The sequence below is a fragment of the Aspergillus fijiensis genome (genome assembly GCF_003184825.1).
Source record: "Aspergillus fijiensis CBS 313.89 unplaced genomic scaffold BO72scaffold_8, whole genome shotgun sequence".
Lineage (NCBI taxonomy): Eukaryota > Fungi > Ascomycota > Eurotiomycetes > Eurotiales > Aspergillaceae > Aspergillus > Aspergillus fijiensis.
Window position 1 is genome coordinate 95,001 of NW_024468984.1, and position 15,953 is coordinate 110,953.

At 48.9% G+C, this 15,953-nt stretch overlaps 1 protein-coding gene across 1 annotated transcript; it reads right to left on the minus strand.

Moving 5' to 3' along the window:
• Window positions 1-1,362: 1,362 nt before the first annotated feature.
• On the minus strand, window positions 1,363-2,998 carry BO72DRAFT_281477 (G1/S-specific cyclin). The gene is made up of 2 exons (XM_040940287.1): window positions 2,496-2,998; window positions 1,363-2,438 (listed from the first exon to the last, which is right to left on the minus strand). The coding sequence occupies exons 1-2, from the start codon at window positions 2,706-2,708 to the stop codon at window positions 1,395-1,397; spliced, it is 1,257 nt and encodes a 418-aa protein (XP_040804512.1). The 5' UTR covers window positions 2,709-2,998; the 3' UTR covers window positions 1,363-1,394.
• Between the last annotated feature and the right edge of the window lie 12,955 nt (window positions 2,999-15,953).

The window sequence follows — 15,953 nt, forward strand, 5'->3', positions numbered from 1 at the left end:
CATTCCCAGAAAAGCAGAATAAATTATTAAATATAATAAACAGTCTGAATATTTGGCTTATCCAACTCCAAATTTTAATACTTCTGATAATGGCCCAGGAAGGGGGAGGCGGAGGGGAGACCACAACCGGATGGATATATGGACGAATTGCCAACACGCCAAAACAGGCATAGCAATGCCATGCCAAACAAACATAGGGCAAGTGCAGGATGTGGGGGGTATGGATGGAGATCGTCCTCAACAAGAGAAAAAGCAAGTCCGTACTTGCGCTCGGTGAAGGGGCGCAAATAACCACGAGAAATGAGTCTACGAGCGCGGCTTAATTATTCGTACGGGGAATGATCATGGATATGAAGTATGTATAGAAGATTTTCATTCGAGATACCACGCGCAAAGACACGAAAGGCACAAAGTAAAAGGGAAAAAGTATTCGATGGGAAGCGGAAGTGATTTTTCCGTCAAATAGATCTGTCTCCATCTAGCCACTCTTCTTCTTTTTCTCTCTTGTTGTCATCTTTGCTAGTATGTTCTGCAGATAGTCTGTGGGGGAGTGTGTAGAGTGTATGTTGTAGGTAAAAGGTGCAAGCAAGGGTATTTGGGAGTTATGTGTAGAAAGGGCAAGCAGTCGCCCCAAAAGCATTTCAAATCACAAAAACTATGGGGTAGTGGTGGTGGTTTGTTTTTGGGTTTCGCGAACTCCCTTGTCTTGTGTTTTTTTTTATTGTTGTATATGATATGTATATTTGGGTGTCTGGTTTGTTTTGCACTTGACAGGGAGCTCTTTTCTGCTTTTTTTTTTCTGTTGGAAAGGGACCTCTTTCCTTCATCCAGCGACATCACAAAAAGAAAGCGGGCGGTCATACTAACAAAAGCATGGGCACGATCCCGCCCGAATGAGGAAGAGAGGTCAGAGCTTGAGCCACATTAATGTTCTTTACGAGTGACAAATGTAAAGTGGAGGAGAATGAAGAAAAGAGGAAAAGCACAACAGCGTCGAGCCCCGCAACCGCAGAGAATCAATGATCTGCGTTGCTGAACTGGGTCTTCGAGGGGGGGGAATAGAAAGAAAACACAGTGAAATGCAAATAAATTTCAACAGCTCGCGCTTGCAATGCTAGTTATAGAAGAGGATGACAAACGAGCTAGATGCAACTTGGGAGACCCAAGAGATGGTATGCGAATCGAAAGATGGGTATGCAATTCTTTTGGACACGGAACAAAGGAAGATAGTGGAGGGGGATAATGAAATAACGACAATCCTTCTCAGCAGATTGATTGTGGTCGGATCGAGGATAGACCGTGAACCAGAGACGGCAAATAAGGCACATTGATTCTAGGTATCGAGCGAGGTGATAATATACTATCGACGGAGATTGCTTTCAGCCAGGTCAACTTCAGTAGCCGGTGCTGAACGACATTTGAGGCTGGAGATATTGTTGTTGATATGTAGCCTCCTGCGCGTAGCTGGGAGCATTGGTGTATGGTACACTAGGGGAGGGGGTGGGTGACGGTGAGCAGGCACTAGTGCCAGCTACTCCTTTGGCAAAGGTGGGATTACCACCGTTGGCGAAGACTTCGTTTTCAGGAGTAATTGGCGGTGTGATGTAGCCGTGAGCCATAGTGGATGATTGCGGGGCCTTCTGGGGCGTAGCAAGACCAATCTCTCCTTCATAGGGTTTAGACTCGGCCGGAACAACATCTGAGGGCGGGCTAGGGGGCGTGTAGCTCGCGACGGAGGCCTGGCGTGCGAGGAATTGCTCCAGGATCTTCGACACCCGCGAGTAGTGGGCCGACGAGTATTTCCTAGAGAGCACCTGCGAGGGCTGGTGTAATTGCTGAGACAATCCCACTAGTGTCATTGAGTCGTATTGAGAAGCCCACTCAGTGTGACGAGGCTGAGTTCGGTTCAAGATGCACCGTGCAAGAGCCAAGGAGGCTCTGGCTAGATCGGACGAAGGCTTGGAGACAAATTCCCGATGGAACAGGGAGATTTCCGCGATGTAGAGAGACAGGTGCTCAACCTCTGCATCATAAGGGCAATCCATGACAGCCATTTGCAGGAAGTTGTCGACCGTGGGATGACCGATGGTCCAGCCCAAAGTCTGCAGCACATGCCACTCCATCTGGATGAACATGTCATCGTCGTAAAGCGAGCAGCACATCGACTTGAGCTCCTTGATGGTCGGAACACGATCCTTCTTGTCACCATACTTGGCAGCAATGAGCAAAGCCGCACACCCGACCAATTGGTAGTGTCTCTTGTAGACGACACGTTTCGAGCAGTATCGGTCGAGCAAGTTAATGGTCAGGAAGAGAGTAGACGGCAGCAGCTGAAAGGCGGTATGGGCTTCAATCAGGAAATCGAGCAGGTAGGGACGCATGAACCATTGAATCTCGGTTTGGATATCGATCGACTCAACGTCAGGGAGGGTGGCGGTCTGTTAAAGGTCAAGATTAGCAACAATCATTTCACAACCAGTCAAGTGACAACTGACATCCATGTCCAGCATGTGCGCCAGAATGTCATCACGGAACTCTTCGCTGGTGATCTTGGAAAGTTCATCCGCAATGGCATACTGACGCTCTCGGGCAATCAGTCTCGCATGCTCCTTTGGTTCCATGCGAGGGGCCGGGAAGTCGTCGTACGACTCCACAAAGAAGGTATCGCAAGGCTGATAGCTAGAGGCAGGACGCTTTTGATAGGCCATATTGTCGGACTGGTGGTGATTATAACGATCCGAATGATTAGTGTAAAGAGTGGATCTGATAGATGGTCTTGTCTATCAGGGAACGACGGAGTTCAGAGAGTGACAGTCGTCGAATTAGGTGTGGGGATTAATGAACGGAATTAGTTGGAAATATTAGAAAGTGTCCAGTAAGATGACGATAGTCCGAGCACTGGAAAGGGAAAGGATAGCCAGACAGCTGGTGGAAAGCCTTTTTCGAGTGGCCGGAGCTAGATGAAGTTAAAATTAGTATACGTGATATTAGGATTAGAAAAGAGAGATAATGAAAAAGAACGACGGGAGGGTGAAAAAGAGTGTGTGATGCAAAAAAGAGAGAAGTAAAAGGAAATATAAGATGTTAAAGAAAGGCTTGTAGTTGGGAAAGGAAGGCCCAAGGAGGGAAGAAGAGAGAGAAAGGTCGAGGGTGAAAAGGGGGACTCCCTGGGGATAAAAAGGTACTAACCCAGATAGAAGGCCTTCGGGCAGAGGGCACGATGCAACCCTTACCGTGACGGCGTGTCTGGCATCTAGGCAGGGCCAAGACGCAAGAATGATCCGGCGAGATGAACTCTGGAGGATGCCAATTCAAAAGACGAAGTGCGACTGAACGCCTTCGCTCTAGGAACCGGTTCTTGGACTGGCAAGCCTATGGGCACTCCGGAATGTGGAAACAGGAGTACAGGCACGAACCCTGTGAAGGGGTGGGGAGATCGTCAGGGGGGGAATCGAGGTGCAATGAGAATGATCACAACGTACAGTCGGCAATCCAGTATCCTTTCGAACGTTTTTGTGCAGGACAGGAATGAAGTTGTGAGATGCGAAAAGCGCTAGAAAGCCAAAATCCACATTGAAAGGAGTGAGGCTATATCGAGGCCAAAAGCGAAAATTAATCAAGAAAAGACAATTGTTTCCTAGCAAGGAGAAAGTAACAAGTTAGCCGTCAGATTCAAACAATGCTTTTGTTTGCTTCTCATGATTGCGATGTGGAATTGCAGTGGTAAGATTGCTTGGATATCTCGGCGTCGTCGAAGGCTTGAGATCGTCCCCTCCAAGTATGCGGGAAAGGGCCTATACATTCCCACGCAAGCACATGAGCAACCCTTAATTTCGGACCGAGTTGATAGACCAACTCGTTTCTCGTCCGGCCAGCATCGAGTTGAATTGACTGATGTTCACTCCCAGAGGGGGTAACTCTGGCCCTTCAACCTCTGCAGCACGGCTCTCTTGTCTTAACTAAACGACCAATTGTCCTCCACCCTCTACCAAGACACAGTTCATCTCTCCCATCCATCCAACCCAATCTTCAATAGTATCGATGAGACGCATGTGTGAGGAGTAGGATCAAGCCTGGACCGTCCAGTGCTCGTGGGATCGAAACGTGACACTTTCGAAGATCCGCTGCGGGCAATTGCTGACTTGACACGAACCGACTTCAAGAGGTGTTGACCGTGCACCGACAGGAACATCTCGCCGTGCTCACAATGGATTGAGGCCACAATTCATCCGAGCATCCACCAGTGGGCTTGCCATCGGATGCAAACGCAGCCATGACAATCGCATGAGGGGGGGGGGTTGAGAGAGGGAAGAAGGAAAAATTTTGACGCCTCACCTTTGAGGAAATCACAACCAAAATAGAAGCATGTACACACAAAGCTTTCGGATAAAAGAACAGAAAAGAACCCTTCTCTTCGCTCTTCTAACCGGCAGGAGCTGAAATCAGGGGAATCCAACGGTCGATGTCACGGGGGTAGGCACCGGATGTCAGATGTGGGGGGGGAGGGGGGGAAGGAATTCGCCGTTTGAGTTAACAAACGTCGATAGAAGACGTCGAAGCAGGAGCTGACGGACACGGCTCGACTGGAGAGCTGGTGCAACGGGCGACAGATGAAGTTGACTGTTATAGTGCAGTCAACCGGATCTTAGGCCTGGGGACCAGTCTCAGATCTCTCCAAATGAATTGACGGGATGGCAGGAAAAGGGGCGGCGGCGGAGGAGGAGGGAGGAAGAAGAAAGGAAGGGAGGAGAGGTGAAGATAAGAAGAATTAGGAGGAGAGGAAAGTGAGGAGGAATTGCTCTCTCTCTCTCTCCAGACGGGTGTAGTAGAAAGAAAAGAAAAGAGAAGAACGAGAAGAGATGGGACGAGTGGCCCGGAGATAGAAGTCTCTCGAGAGAGGATCGCTGCAGGTTAGCTTGCCCACGATGTATGGTAAACCATGACGCTTTTCACGTATCGACCGTGGTAATTGGTACCGTGTCCCGAGGTCCCGGAAGTTACTATCATCAACGAGCGGGTTACGGGCGGGCTGCGGGCTGCGGGCTGCTTGAGGTACCCGTACAGTATGTCCTGTATGTATAGTATGTGTACAGTGTACAGTAAAGTATGTATGGATAGACCAGTTCTGGTTTCATCTGGTTTCAACAATACCTCTTCCTCCTCTTCCTTACCTTCCTTACCGCCGCCGGGCACAGTTGAAGGTTGGCTGTGGACTGGGCTGGGCTGGCTGGACTGGCTGGCTGGCCTTGATTTTACTCTTGCCATGGAAATGTCAATCCTTCTAATTCATACTCGACCCAAGAATTATGGTAGTGTCTGTACTGTACGTACAGTACATGTGGTTTGGCAGTTTGCTGGTTATACTGAAATAGATGTCACCCTCCCCATTCCCTTTCTTTTGGCCTTCAGTATCAAATTGACCAAATGCTTCGCGTTTTCTGTGAAACGTATGGCGCAAGTAGAATTTCCATCCAGATCCAACCAGTAGTGTAGTTGTGGAACAGGCCTGACATAAGGAGGTCGGTTGGGGGGGGGGGGGGGGCGCCGGCGGGCGCTGCTGTAGTCGCTGCAGCAAATTACTGGATCATACCAAAAGGTTGGTCAAACCGGAACCCTCATATGCAGATACTATACTAGGTAGGACGTCTTAAGGGCAATTCTCTCCTACTCCTTCAATGCGGCCTGAGCCACAAGGAAGTTAGCAGCAACCCTTACTGTATGAGTGAAAGTCAAATACCTTGTCTGCCTGTCTCTTCTTGTCTCTGCCTGTTCTCTGGGGTGAACACGGTAAAGTACCGTCCATCGCGTAAGGATGCTCCGTCCGGGTCGAGTTTCTGTTAGCCCCGAGCCAGCCTTGGTCCATGAGGGGTAGACTACTTCGTAGTCGATACTTAGTCGGTACGGAGTAGCTACTGTGCATTCATTATTCTTCTTTGGCTGTTTTTGCTCCCTATTGACCGACCGATTCAATAATGATAAGCATGCAATTGCATGTCTTTCTGACGTTGCCAACCAAGCTCAAGCTGAGGAGAAGTGGAGAATTTACTTCCATTGCTCTGCAGTATCTTTGTTCACTTATACTGGGCAGTCTGTATGTCTGGAGAGAAGATGATACATGATCTGTCTGTGATGGCGGCTTCTAGACTGCACTCACGCTCTGCCATCCATTCCTTTTGCCTCCCCAAAAGGACCACACCCTCACTAAAGGTAGCCTAAGCCTACGCCTACTATCATGTACTATAAGCCTAAGCCTGCAACACCAACCAGTCCTCAACTCCCCCCTTCCCCCTCCCCAGCACCCGCGCTCCCTTGGGACTTGGGTGGACTGGTGGGTGGGGTGATCTCCGTGCTCACCAGCCAGTCTTCGCCAGCCATTGCCCTCCCTGATTCAGGCCAGGAACACCTCCGGTCCTTGGCCCCGGCTGCTCTTCTCCCTTCGTGGCCTCTCATCTTGATGCTCCAACCGGTCTTGATGACCAACTTCTTGTTACAGTAGACCTACCTTGAAACCCATGTCAAATGTCAAGATAAATTAGTTTGAAACCAATCATATATGGAATGATTTTTTTTTAATTTGGCGCTACCAGCATCTGCAACAGAATCATTCCCATCCAAAAGAAGTTCGTTCTCCCTTGAGAGCGGTCTACCATATGCGACACACGCATTGTCTATTGTATGATAGCCGCGCCCTCTATGACTTGACTATTGATGTGATTTCTCTCTCCCCTCACTGAATAATCGACCGACTTTCCCCTATCGATCTACCCTCTTTCCTCCTCCAACCCAAAAGTAGTACATATGTATATCATAACTTCATAAGAACGTAATGCCATTTGACGACCGCTCGGCTTACCCACAATGCGGAGTAGCCGACTGAGTTTTTTTTTTCTCTTCTTTTTTTTTCCTTGCACCCTCTTTTCAGCTGCTTACTGCCCCGTAAACTGGCATTTCAGTTCGGTATGGTCCCGTTCTCTCCGTAAGTACATACAGTATGTAGGCAGTAATCATGCTACATACAGTAATGGAAGAAAGCCTGCTCCATACATACAACGCATACCAAATCAATTCATGCGGTCGCGTCCCAGAGAAGGACGGGAAGAACTTCTCACTGTTACCTACCGCCGTCATCGACTACCATATTCTTTTAACTGGCTCAAAAGCCAGACACGACCCTGGTCCTCCTCACCATTAGATCTCAGTACAACGTGTCGTGTCGTGTCGTGTCGTGTCTTTCCTCTACGGTTCATTCTTGACCAGTCGTCATTGCTGCCCCCCTCCCCTCTCTCTCTCCTTCAGAAGCCTATCAATGCCGATCAACATGAACAACCATCTCGGCCGCTTGTGTTCTCGACCAAATCGTTTTCCAACTGATGTCTTTGTTTTGTGATGAGAGGATGATTGGGGGGGAAATTACCGGATCCCAAGGTATATGGAATGAAAAAAAAACATCACGAGCGAAAGAACTGGTGTAGATTCTTTTATTTCTGCCCATTGAACCAAGAAGAAGAGAATTTCGGGATTGACAAGAAATAAAGTGCACGCGCGCGGGCTCAAACCGGGTGTCGTCAGAACTATCTTCAGTACCGTTTGTTTGTATAAGTCTGTTGGATCAAAGTTCATGTCATCATCATCGTTATGATCACCAGCACCTCCTCCTCCATGGACACACATACTCCGTCCGCATTCTGGCTCATTGTTGTTTTAGTGAAGTTGGCAAGTGAACTGTAGAACTTTCATTTCCCTTCTTTTTGTTCTTCTTGCGGGGTTATGCTTTCCCATCGATTCTTCTTCGGTTGCCCGGGGGCCTGTCCGTTTCCCTACCAAGGGAACAATCCCGGTGTCTCATGGATAGGTCTGATAGCCCATCAAAGCTACGGTAACTTACCATAGAACGTTCACACCATCCTCCGGTCGCTGAGGCTGGTTGCTTCAACAAAGGGAATTCCCCCAAGCTACCGTACACGATCCCCACACCCTCCCCCCGATCTACTATACTGTGATCAAAACTTTCACATCAAGAAGTTCTATCAACTCTCGCCCCGGAACAATGACCAACCAGCATACCGTATACACCAGTTGTTATGGAGTGCTAAGTCCCACGATTTTAATCCCCCTCTTTCTATTGTTCAACCCCGTATAAATATGAGCTCCAGTGGCAAACAGCCGACACGTTGAATCAAGGTCAACTTGAGACCGCTGGTCACGAAGATGATCCCCGCAGCCCCAGCCACGGGTACATCCCAAAGAGAAGCAAGGGAGAAGAAGTTACTCTGCCCATCAACTGTGGTGAGCTGAGAAGTCCATACCATGGCGCATCTTTTCTGGCTCCCTTTGATGCCTTGCTAAACAGCCTCAAACGCACGCGAGGTATATCCCCCTCCCCATAGCTGTAGGCAAAGCTTGCCACTGGGCACACAGTATACTCGAACGTCTTTATTCCCTCGGCCAAACATTTCATCCTCTCGAGCTTTGTCTCTGACAAGCTGTAAACTCAGCTTCCCCCAACCAACACCAAGCCCAACCTGAACCGCGATGTCTTTTTGCGGGCAGTGGCTGACAAAAGTGGCTGGTGGTGGACGAATTACCCGTGGTCCCCCTGCCTATAACATAAGCTCTGATTGACTTGCGTCAAGGGAAGTGGATATCAGATCGGGTGGAACTGCCAATCTCTTTCAGCGACTCAAGGCACAGCTCAGCCACTCGAGGCTGACGCGGGATTGGGGAGGGAGGCAATCTCATCCGACAAAAGACAGCAGAAGTCACCATCGCATCCCTGTATGCTTTTTTCACTTATCTGCTGAAGTTACCTGTGTAATGTCCTTTCGAGTCGTGCCTGTTGGGCATTCTGAATAACATGTGCAATATATAGTTACATTGTGTGCGTGGTAATTAGCCGCCATGTTCTCCTACGTAACCTGGTGCTTCTGCCATGGGGAGAGAAGCGGGGAGCATGGAATGCTAAACATAGAAACATCATCTTCTGCTTGTCTCTTAAACGCCCACAATTCATCTCGGTACCTACGGAGATTAGACACCCGGTGCTCCATATTGATGCATTAATATTGACTCTCGTGTACGGGTCGATGATTAGAGGATCAGCCCATCACCATTTAAATTCTAGAACACCTTTCACCTTCCAGATTCTAGATAGCCTTTTCAATGTGTCGTCAGGGGTAAAAGGGCGGCTGAATTCAGTAGCGCGGAGCTTCGGTGTCTGTTTCCAACAGATTGAACAGTCTATAGTCGATCGTGGAGATGACTGCCCTCATCAGAGAAGAATCTATTCTACAGGTTACACATTGGTCAGTATACTCGTACAAGGAGTCATGAAAAGCGTACGGTAAATTATCATTTCAATCAGTCTGATATAGTACCGGCAAACCGAATGGGATAGGGGCGCCGGCCCTCAGCTTTAGCCGCTTCTCGACGAATGATTCAGCATCGCGGCAAACGATGGGGTCAAGCGGATCAGAAATCCGACAGATCCCGGTGGGAAAGAGAAAAGAAGAAAAAAAGGTACGATCCACCGTGAGGAACCTGACATGCATGGTGTTGGGATACTCTCACTTCTTTACCACTGTTTATGCAAGGGTATTCCTGCCGATTGCAATTCACTAGACGACCCGCGGATGTAGGAATGACGTGGTGCTTTCCCCCAGCATGTTGCATGAACCTTTCGAGGATTAAGGACCTGAAGGAAACTGACTGACAAAGACGACTTCGATCTCAAAGTGTAGCGCGCGCGAGAGTGAGAGTATTCTCAGTCTGCGACCAAATCCCAAGATCTTATAGATCCAATCCAAGGCGAATATAAGCGCGCGCTCCTTGCTGGGTACCTGCAGCGTCCTCCCTCCTCTCAGTTCGATCTACAACCGCCTCTTCTCTCCCGACCAAAGCACCTTCATCCTGGGTGAACTCGCAGATAACACACATTCCTGAGGGCTGAAGGGATAGGGATCCCCTGGTCCCTCTGTACTGCAACATCTGAGCATATCGACGAACACCATGATCGCCAGGCCAACCCACCGAACGGATTTGTTACCCCCATGCCTCCCTTGGGATTCAGCTTGTGTAACCATTCATACCAACATCACAAACACAATAAACCATCACCTACGCAAGGGCCATATTCCTGGGGATATCCTTTATTTTTTGGGATCGCATCAAACTGGTCCGAAACCCAATTTGTATACGCGTCTCCAAACCACAAGCGCGAGAGGTTATGGAGGTAGTGATGGCGGGCTACCGTATTCTTATTCTCTGAGTTTACCGTTTGTACGGAGTATACAGTATTGTATATATGGTTTCTTTCTTGCCTGCTTGCTCCACCAACGAGCGTCTTATAGGGGAGCGGGTGGACGTCTTGTGCATGAAGTACTATGTAGCTAAAAGCATGCGCAGTGGTGCGTAAGGTTTTGCCTGACATATCAATCTTTACTTATTTCATCAGGGAAGAGCTTGGTTCTGGAATACTCTTGTCCAGTACATCCTAAGTTTGAGTATACAGAGTGCACGTACGCATTCTCCGGAGGTATCTTTCTTTCTTTTGTTGTTCTCTTTCCCCTTCCCCCTTAGTAGAGCTGTCAAAAGCCTTCGAATGTCATGCCATTTCCTCCCCGGCCCATGACTTTCTACCTCTTTCGAAGCACACTGTGTATAGTTCCAGTATCGGTGAATTTCCAAGCTTTAGTGTTCTGTACCATCTGAACACACCGCATTCGGCTACATGAAAGTTTACCAGCCCACTGCGGATCATGGGAATTTTTTTTTTCGCCTTACCTGAAGGAACCAGGACTTGGAACCAGGATTGATTTCTCAATTGAGTTCACTTTGCAAAAAAAAAAAAGGAAAAATCTCAATCGAAAACTTTCCTCGACATAAGATCTTATTGTCTGAGCATCGCTGTCATGATCCATCGGAAAGCACCCACTGATGAACAAGCACATCACATGAAAAGTAAAGTGCTTGTCGACGACCCGGGGCCACTGCGAAATCTTTCCAGGTTGAACTACCAGAGAAAGGAAAAGGCTGTATTTTTTTCCTGCTAGCCAGCCCCGCAGTTCCGACGGAGTGGAGATCCACCCTTCGAAAAACCGGCCTTCAAGAAAGGACCCAAAGTGGGCGTTGGTCGGGGAATACACACACACAAACTAGCGGTAGCCCGGGAGGCAAACGGTTACGGTGAGTGATGGAAGTGGGCCAGGTGAAGCAGAAAGAAAAAAAATTGAGGCCAAGAAAGAGGTTGAAGAAAAAAAAAAAGGCCAGAAGATGGGGAAAGCCTGGTGAACGCGTCAAATAAGCCCGGCTGGATTGGGAAATGTTCTGGAAGGTTCACAGAACATTTCAATTTTCGATGTATAGCAAACGCGGGCTAGTCTGTATCACATTGGATTGCGCTGTCGACATGATTTGATACATAACCTCTGGTCGATCTTGATAGTCCTCTGGTTGTTCGATGGCTCAACGGAGGGTCTGTGATGGACTTAAAAGACTACTATCAACTCTTACCCAGGCGGGAGGGGTGTGACGAGTATTTCCTTTGCGAATTAGCTGAATGAGCACATATTCGCAGTGAACGAGTTTAGTCTATTCATCGTTCTTTTCGGTGTATCTATCATATCCGATTGAGCCCTTACTTTGCCTCAATTGACTTCGTACCAGTACTATGGTACCGTCACTCGCTTAACGATCCACCCGGCCGGCCGATTTTACCTAATTATTCCTTAAGTCGGTATACAGTTTGTGGTGGTGGACGAAACATGGGATTGTCCGACGTTTTCTCTTTTGCTGAGCTTCATTCGTTTGGCGTCTTGATTTCGTCATAGAGTCCACTTCTTCTTTGCCTCCAACATCATGGGGGTGCGAGAAAGGTAACGATTAACTGCACACAACGCAAACATATGATTCAGACATCGCAAGGATGGATTGCCTGAGATCGTGTAGTATGTACTGAGCACTGTACTTAATCTTCACAGGTGGAAGTGATATCCACGTTTGCCATGGAGCCATTGATCAGATTGACGAATCGAGATCTGGCTAATTTGGATGAAATCCCCGGGCAACCGGTGACGCGAAATTCTACAAACGCCCATCGAGGCCCGAGACAATATAACTATTTCTGGTTAGGTTGGTTCGCGGCGCCCGAAGCAGCGGAGAGCCTCAACCATGGGCAGGTTGGCCCTGCTCTTTTGTGACTCTCGTTCTTACCTAGTCTTGCTCGTTTGACAGCCAGTCGGGGATGGATGGGTCTCAGGCGGTGGTATTTCTGTCAGATCTGAACGGTATCAGATGTGACCCGAAGACAGATTACAGTGTAAGGGCCCGTCGCAATTACATACCGAACACAACGGGGACATATTGTACGGGTGAACGATCAAAGATACAAGACAAGACACACACCGGCTCTAGATGCGATGGGGCTTAGCGCAGGATGGGAAGAGCGGGCCCGATAGTAGTGTAAATAAACGACTCCACATTTAACCCCAAGCCGAAATGCTCTAATTTAGCTGACTACTTAGTCAGTAGTGGTAGTATTATTCAGCGGTCACGGGAGGCCTCTCTGCCAATGAATGGCAATGAAGCAAGGGCAAGTGAAGTCAAGTCACTGACCGGTCAATGGTGGGATGGTTCAATTGATATCATCTTATTGTTCGCTGCGCATGGCTTCAAATTTTTATTGCAGACTTGTAAAACTCGAATTTTGTTTTCTCTATGCCTCCCTGTACCCGCCTCCTCCCACACCCACAAAACTCAGATCCCAGACGCGTGGAGTTGAGACGGGAAATGACCATCGATACTTGCCCACGCGTTTCTGTTAAGTACGTATTTCCTTCTTCCAAGGCGAATGTCGTCATTGATTGACTCGCGTCCCACGTTTCGGGGCCCCGGCCTGATGTCCGGAGTTTATGAGCCATTGAAAGGAGATTGTTATTGGTGGCTGCGAGCAATGTGTTTTAATTTCAACATAACTCCCTAAAGGGGGTCTTATTCCCATAATTGTGGTTCTATGATATAGGTAACGATGAACGCTTTTCCCTATACTGTATCCTCCTTCTCCTCCTTCAATCTCCCCTGGGAAGAGACCATTGATTGATTAATCTCCTGACTAACTGGACCTGCGCAAGGCAGACACGCCACGTTTCCTCAGCTTCAAGCTATTTCTCCCCTGTTCCATCGATCGGTTGAGTAATCAACAGCCAACTCCTCCCTCCGGACGAGCGGTCGTGCGACCATCTCTCCCCGAGACGTCTAAAAACAAAGTTAAGGGGCTTTCGAGATGACATAAATCGTGAAAGTCTTATCCGTGGTGCTTGGCGCAGATGCTGTGCAGGCCCTTGTACGCGCCATGATTCGGTGATCGCGTTCTCTCGCGCCTATTGCCAATTTGGCGTGTTCCAGTTCCAGTTCCAGTTCCAGTTCCAGTTCCAGTTCTTCCACCTTCGCGGCATGACTATTCCTTGGTGGTTCTCCCGGATAAACCTGGCCCAGACACCACCCCAGAAGAAGCCTTGTATCTGCGTCCCGCCTTCCCGTGCCTTGCAAGTTACCACTAGTCCGGGAAGACAGCACCAATTCACGGTCCACGACTCACACTATATCCTTTGGTGCTGTGATATTTCGCTTGGCTAAGACCTGTGCCACTTACGGATCCTTGGAACCCGACAGCTGCTTCTCTATTCCGCTTGCTTTGTTATCATTGAGGGTTATACCGATTACAAGTACTAAGAACTTACTGGGGCTTGGAAGTATTGCGCAAACCGTGCTTCTAATTCTCAATCTTGAGGTACTGTACTTACTTACTAGGTTTGATCAGCTGCCATTTATGGAACCGGTCCCCGCTCCTCGGGGGCCTCTTCAGTCACCTTCCCGATCGAGGAATGACTGATGCCTGTCCGCCCTGCGATAACGGGCACTACTATGATCACATCGGTTCTAGCGGCCTGGCCCCTAGAGCGATCGCGGATGGCTTAATGGATGGATTGCCTATGCCACAATCCTGAAAGCAACTCCCTGGTCGAGTGGTTGGAGATTGCGATCGCTGCATGGACCCTTGTCAACCACGCTATTTCAGTCGCCGGAATACATTGCGACGACTCCGTGCTATCAGGATAGTAAGTTAGTATTGATGATCACATCTAGGGGAGGTCGACTGGGATCGCGCAGTGCCATGGTCATGAATTACAATATGCGCGAATTTGAAGCATAAATGCCTTGTCAAATCAGCAAACTTACACCCAAGGACATGATACCTGCCCTAGGAATGGTATCATGTTACGGGTCTGCAAGCTGCAGTCGATGCAACGGTGGTGAAACGGATTAAGCCTTCTGAAAAGAGGACCAGAAGGACTGGCGTATGTCGCTTGTTCCTTCCCTTCTGCCTTGTCTGTGGTCGTACTCGATGGTGGTCCGAGAATCTTAGCAGATCGCTTGTCATCCAATGAACCTTGGGTTTCACCTCGCGGAGCTATAGGTAAGCAAGTACTAGGTATGTTTGAGATCCTTTTGCGGCTCGGGAAATTATCCTATCTTTGTCTGGCATTTAAGGTTCACTTCGAGCCACGATTCTTCTGGGCCATGGGACTCAAGGGGGAGAGAGCGTGGATCGGTAGGATCAATGAGCCGTGATGTGTCTACTGTCTTCAGTTGACTGGCGGTAGGTTTTACAACATTGTCTTCAAAGAAGGAGTGGTGGTGGTGGTGGTGGTGCGGCTCGGGCTCCTGCTTGGGCAAGTCCGACAGCGGCAAATCATGTCTGGATCCATGATCGTGTTCATCGGACTGAATACCCCGCATTGCCGCAGATCGAATCAGATGAAGGGTTGGCTCAGAAGGAGCAGAACCCTAGATTACCGTGGACTAGTCGTAGTCTAGCCATTCCATCCGCTAATAATCACCCTTCAGCTGAACATTCAAGAGAAATTCACCGGGGTCATTGAGTTAGGCCCACCATTATCATTGTGCCTTGCTGCTGACGGCGTCAGACTACAGGGATCATGGCTGTTTAGCATGTAATCCCTTCCAAGCTGCCTCTCATTACCTGCGTCTTTCCCCTCCTCCCCCCTTTTCTCATCCACGGCGGGTTGAAGGCGACGGATGCCAGGTGGTGACACTTCCCAACTCCTCTCTCCGACCTCCAAATATCTAACTACACTTTCATCGTGCATAAGCCTTGGATGCCTTTTCGCCCCCCCCCCCCTTCCCCCTAGCCTGGCTTGGTGGACAGGTGCTGTCAGTCTGCGATGCTAAACGCATTTGCCACCCCCATTCGGTAGCCCAGTGCCTGCAAATTGCGTTCTGCGGATACTCGCTCTGACGTGGCATGCCCTTCGATCTCGAATGGACCTATCGATGTCGAGCGGTCCATGTCGATTCTCCTAGCCCAAGAGAGATACGGCCCTCGATGGCTCCCACGTCCCCATGCAGTCTCAATGGCTGTCTATGTGTTCATTTCAGGCCCTGCTGGCAGACACTAAGTTGCTGTAAAGCCTCCGCCACAATTGATTTGTTCCGACGACATACATGCTTGTCATCATTCCGTGTGCATGGGCGGGTGAGCATGGGTCCAGGCCTTGCAATGATCCACAGCAGCAGACTAGGTGCTCACGACTGCATTGTCCCTTCGGAGCCTGCTGCCATGACGCTCACTTGGACAAGGTGTGAAGCTATTGATATCCTGCGTAGCCTTTTTGTATGGAGTAAGGTGAGGGCAGTCAACGTGTCGACGACATCTTTTTGATCTGACAAGCATACTTTGATTTAAAAATACCCGATGAGTTATATAGTGGAAGTAGCAAGTTCAACTGTATCTCGGTATGTAGTGTCAAGCGCTTCAGTCAACCGGGCAAGCAAGCTTTTACCTACTCGTGCGAGCACGGGACCTTCAGTCTACAACAATATGTAGAATGATATACATCGATGGGTGACCAGCAAAATTACTATGCTGGCTCAGAATG

What these genes read in the sequence shown, in the direction of transcription:
- BO72DRAFT_281477 (XM_040940287.1), bottom strand. Translation starts at nt 2,708, where the DNA reads ATGGCCTATCAAAAGCGTCCTGCCTCTAGCTATCAGCCTTGCGATACC. An exon ending in CGCACATGCTGGACATGGAT is followed by an intron (nt 2,439 to 2,495) that starts GTCAGTTGTCAC and finishes GACCTTTAACAG; the next exon opens with ACCGCCACCCTCCCTGACGT.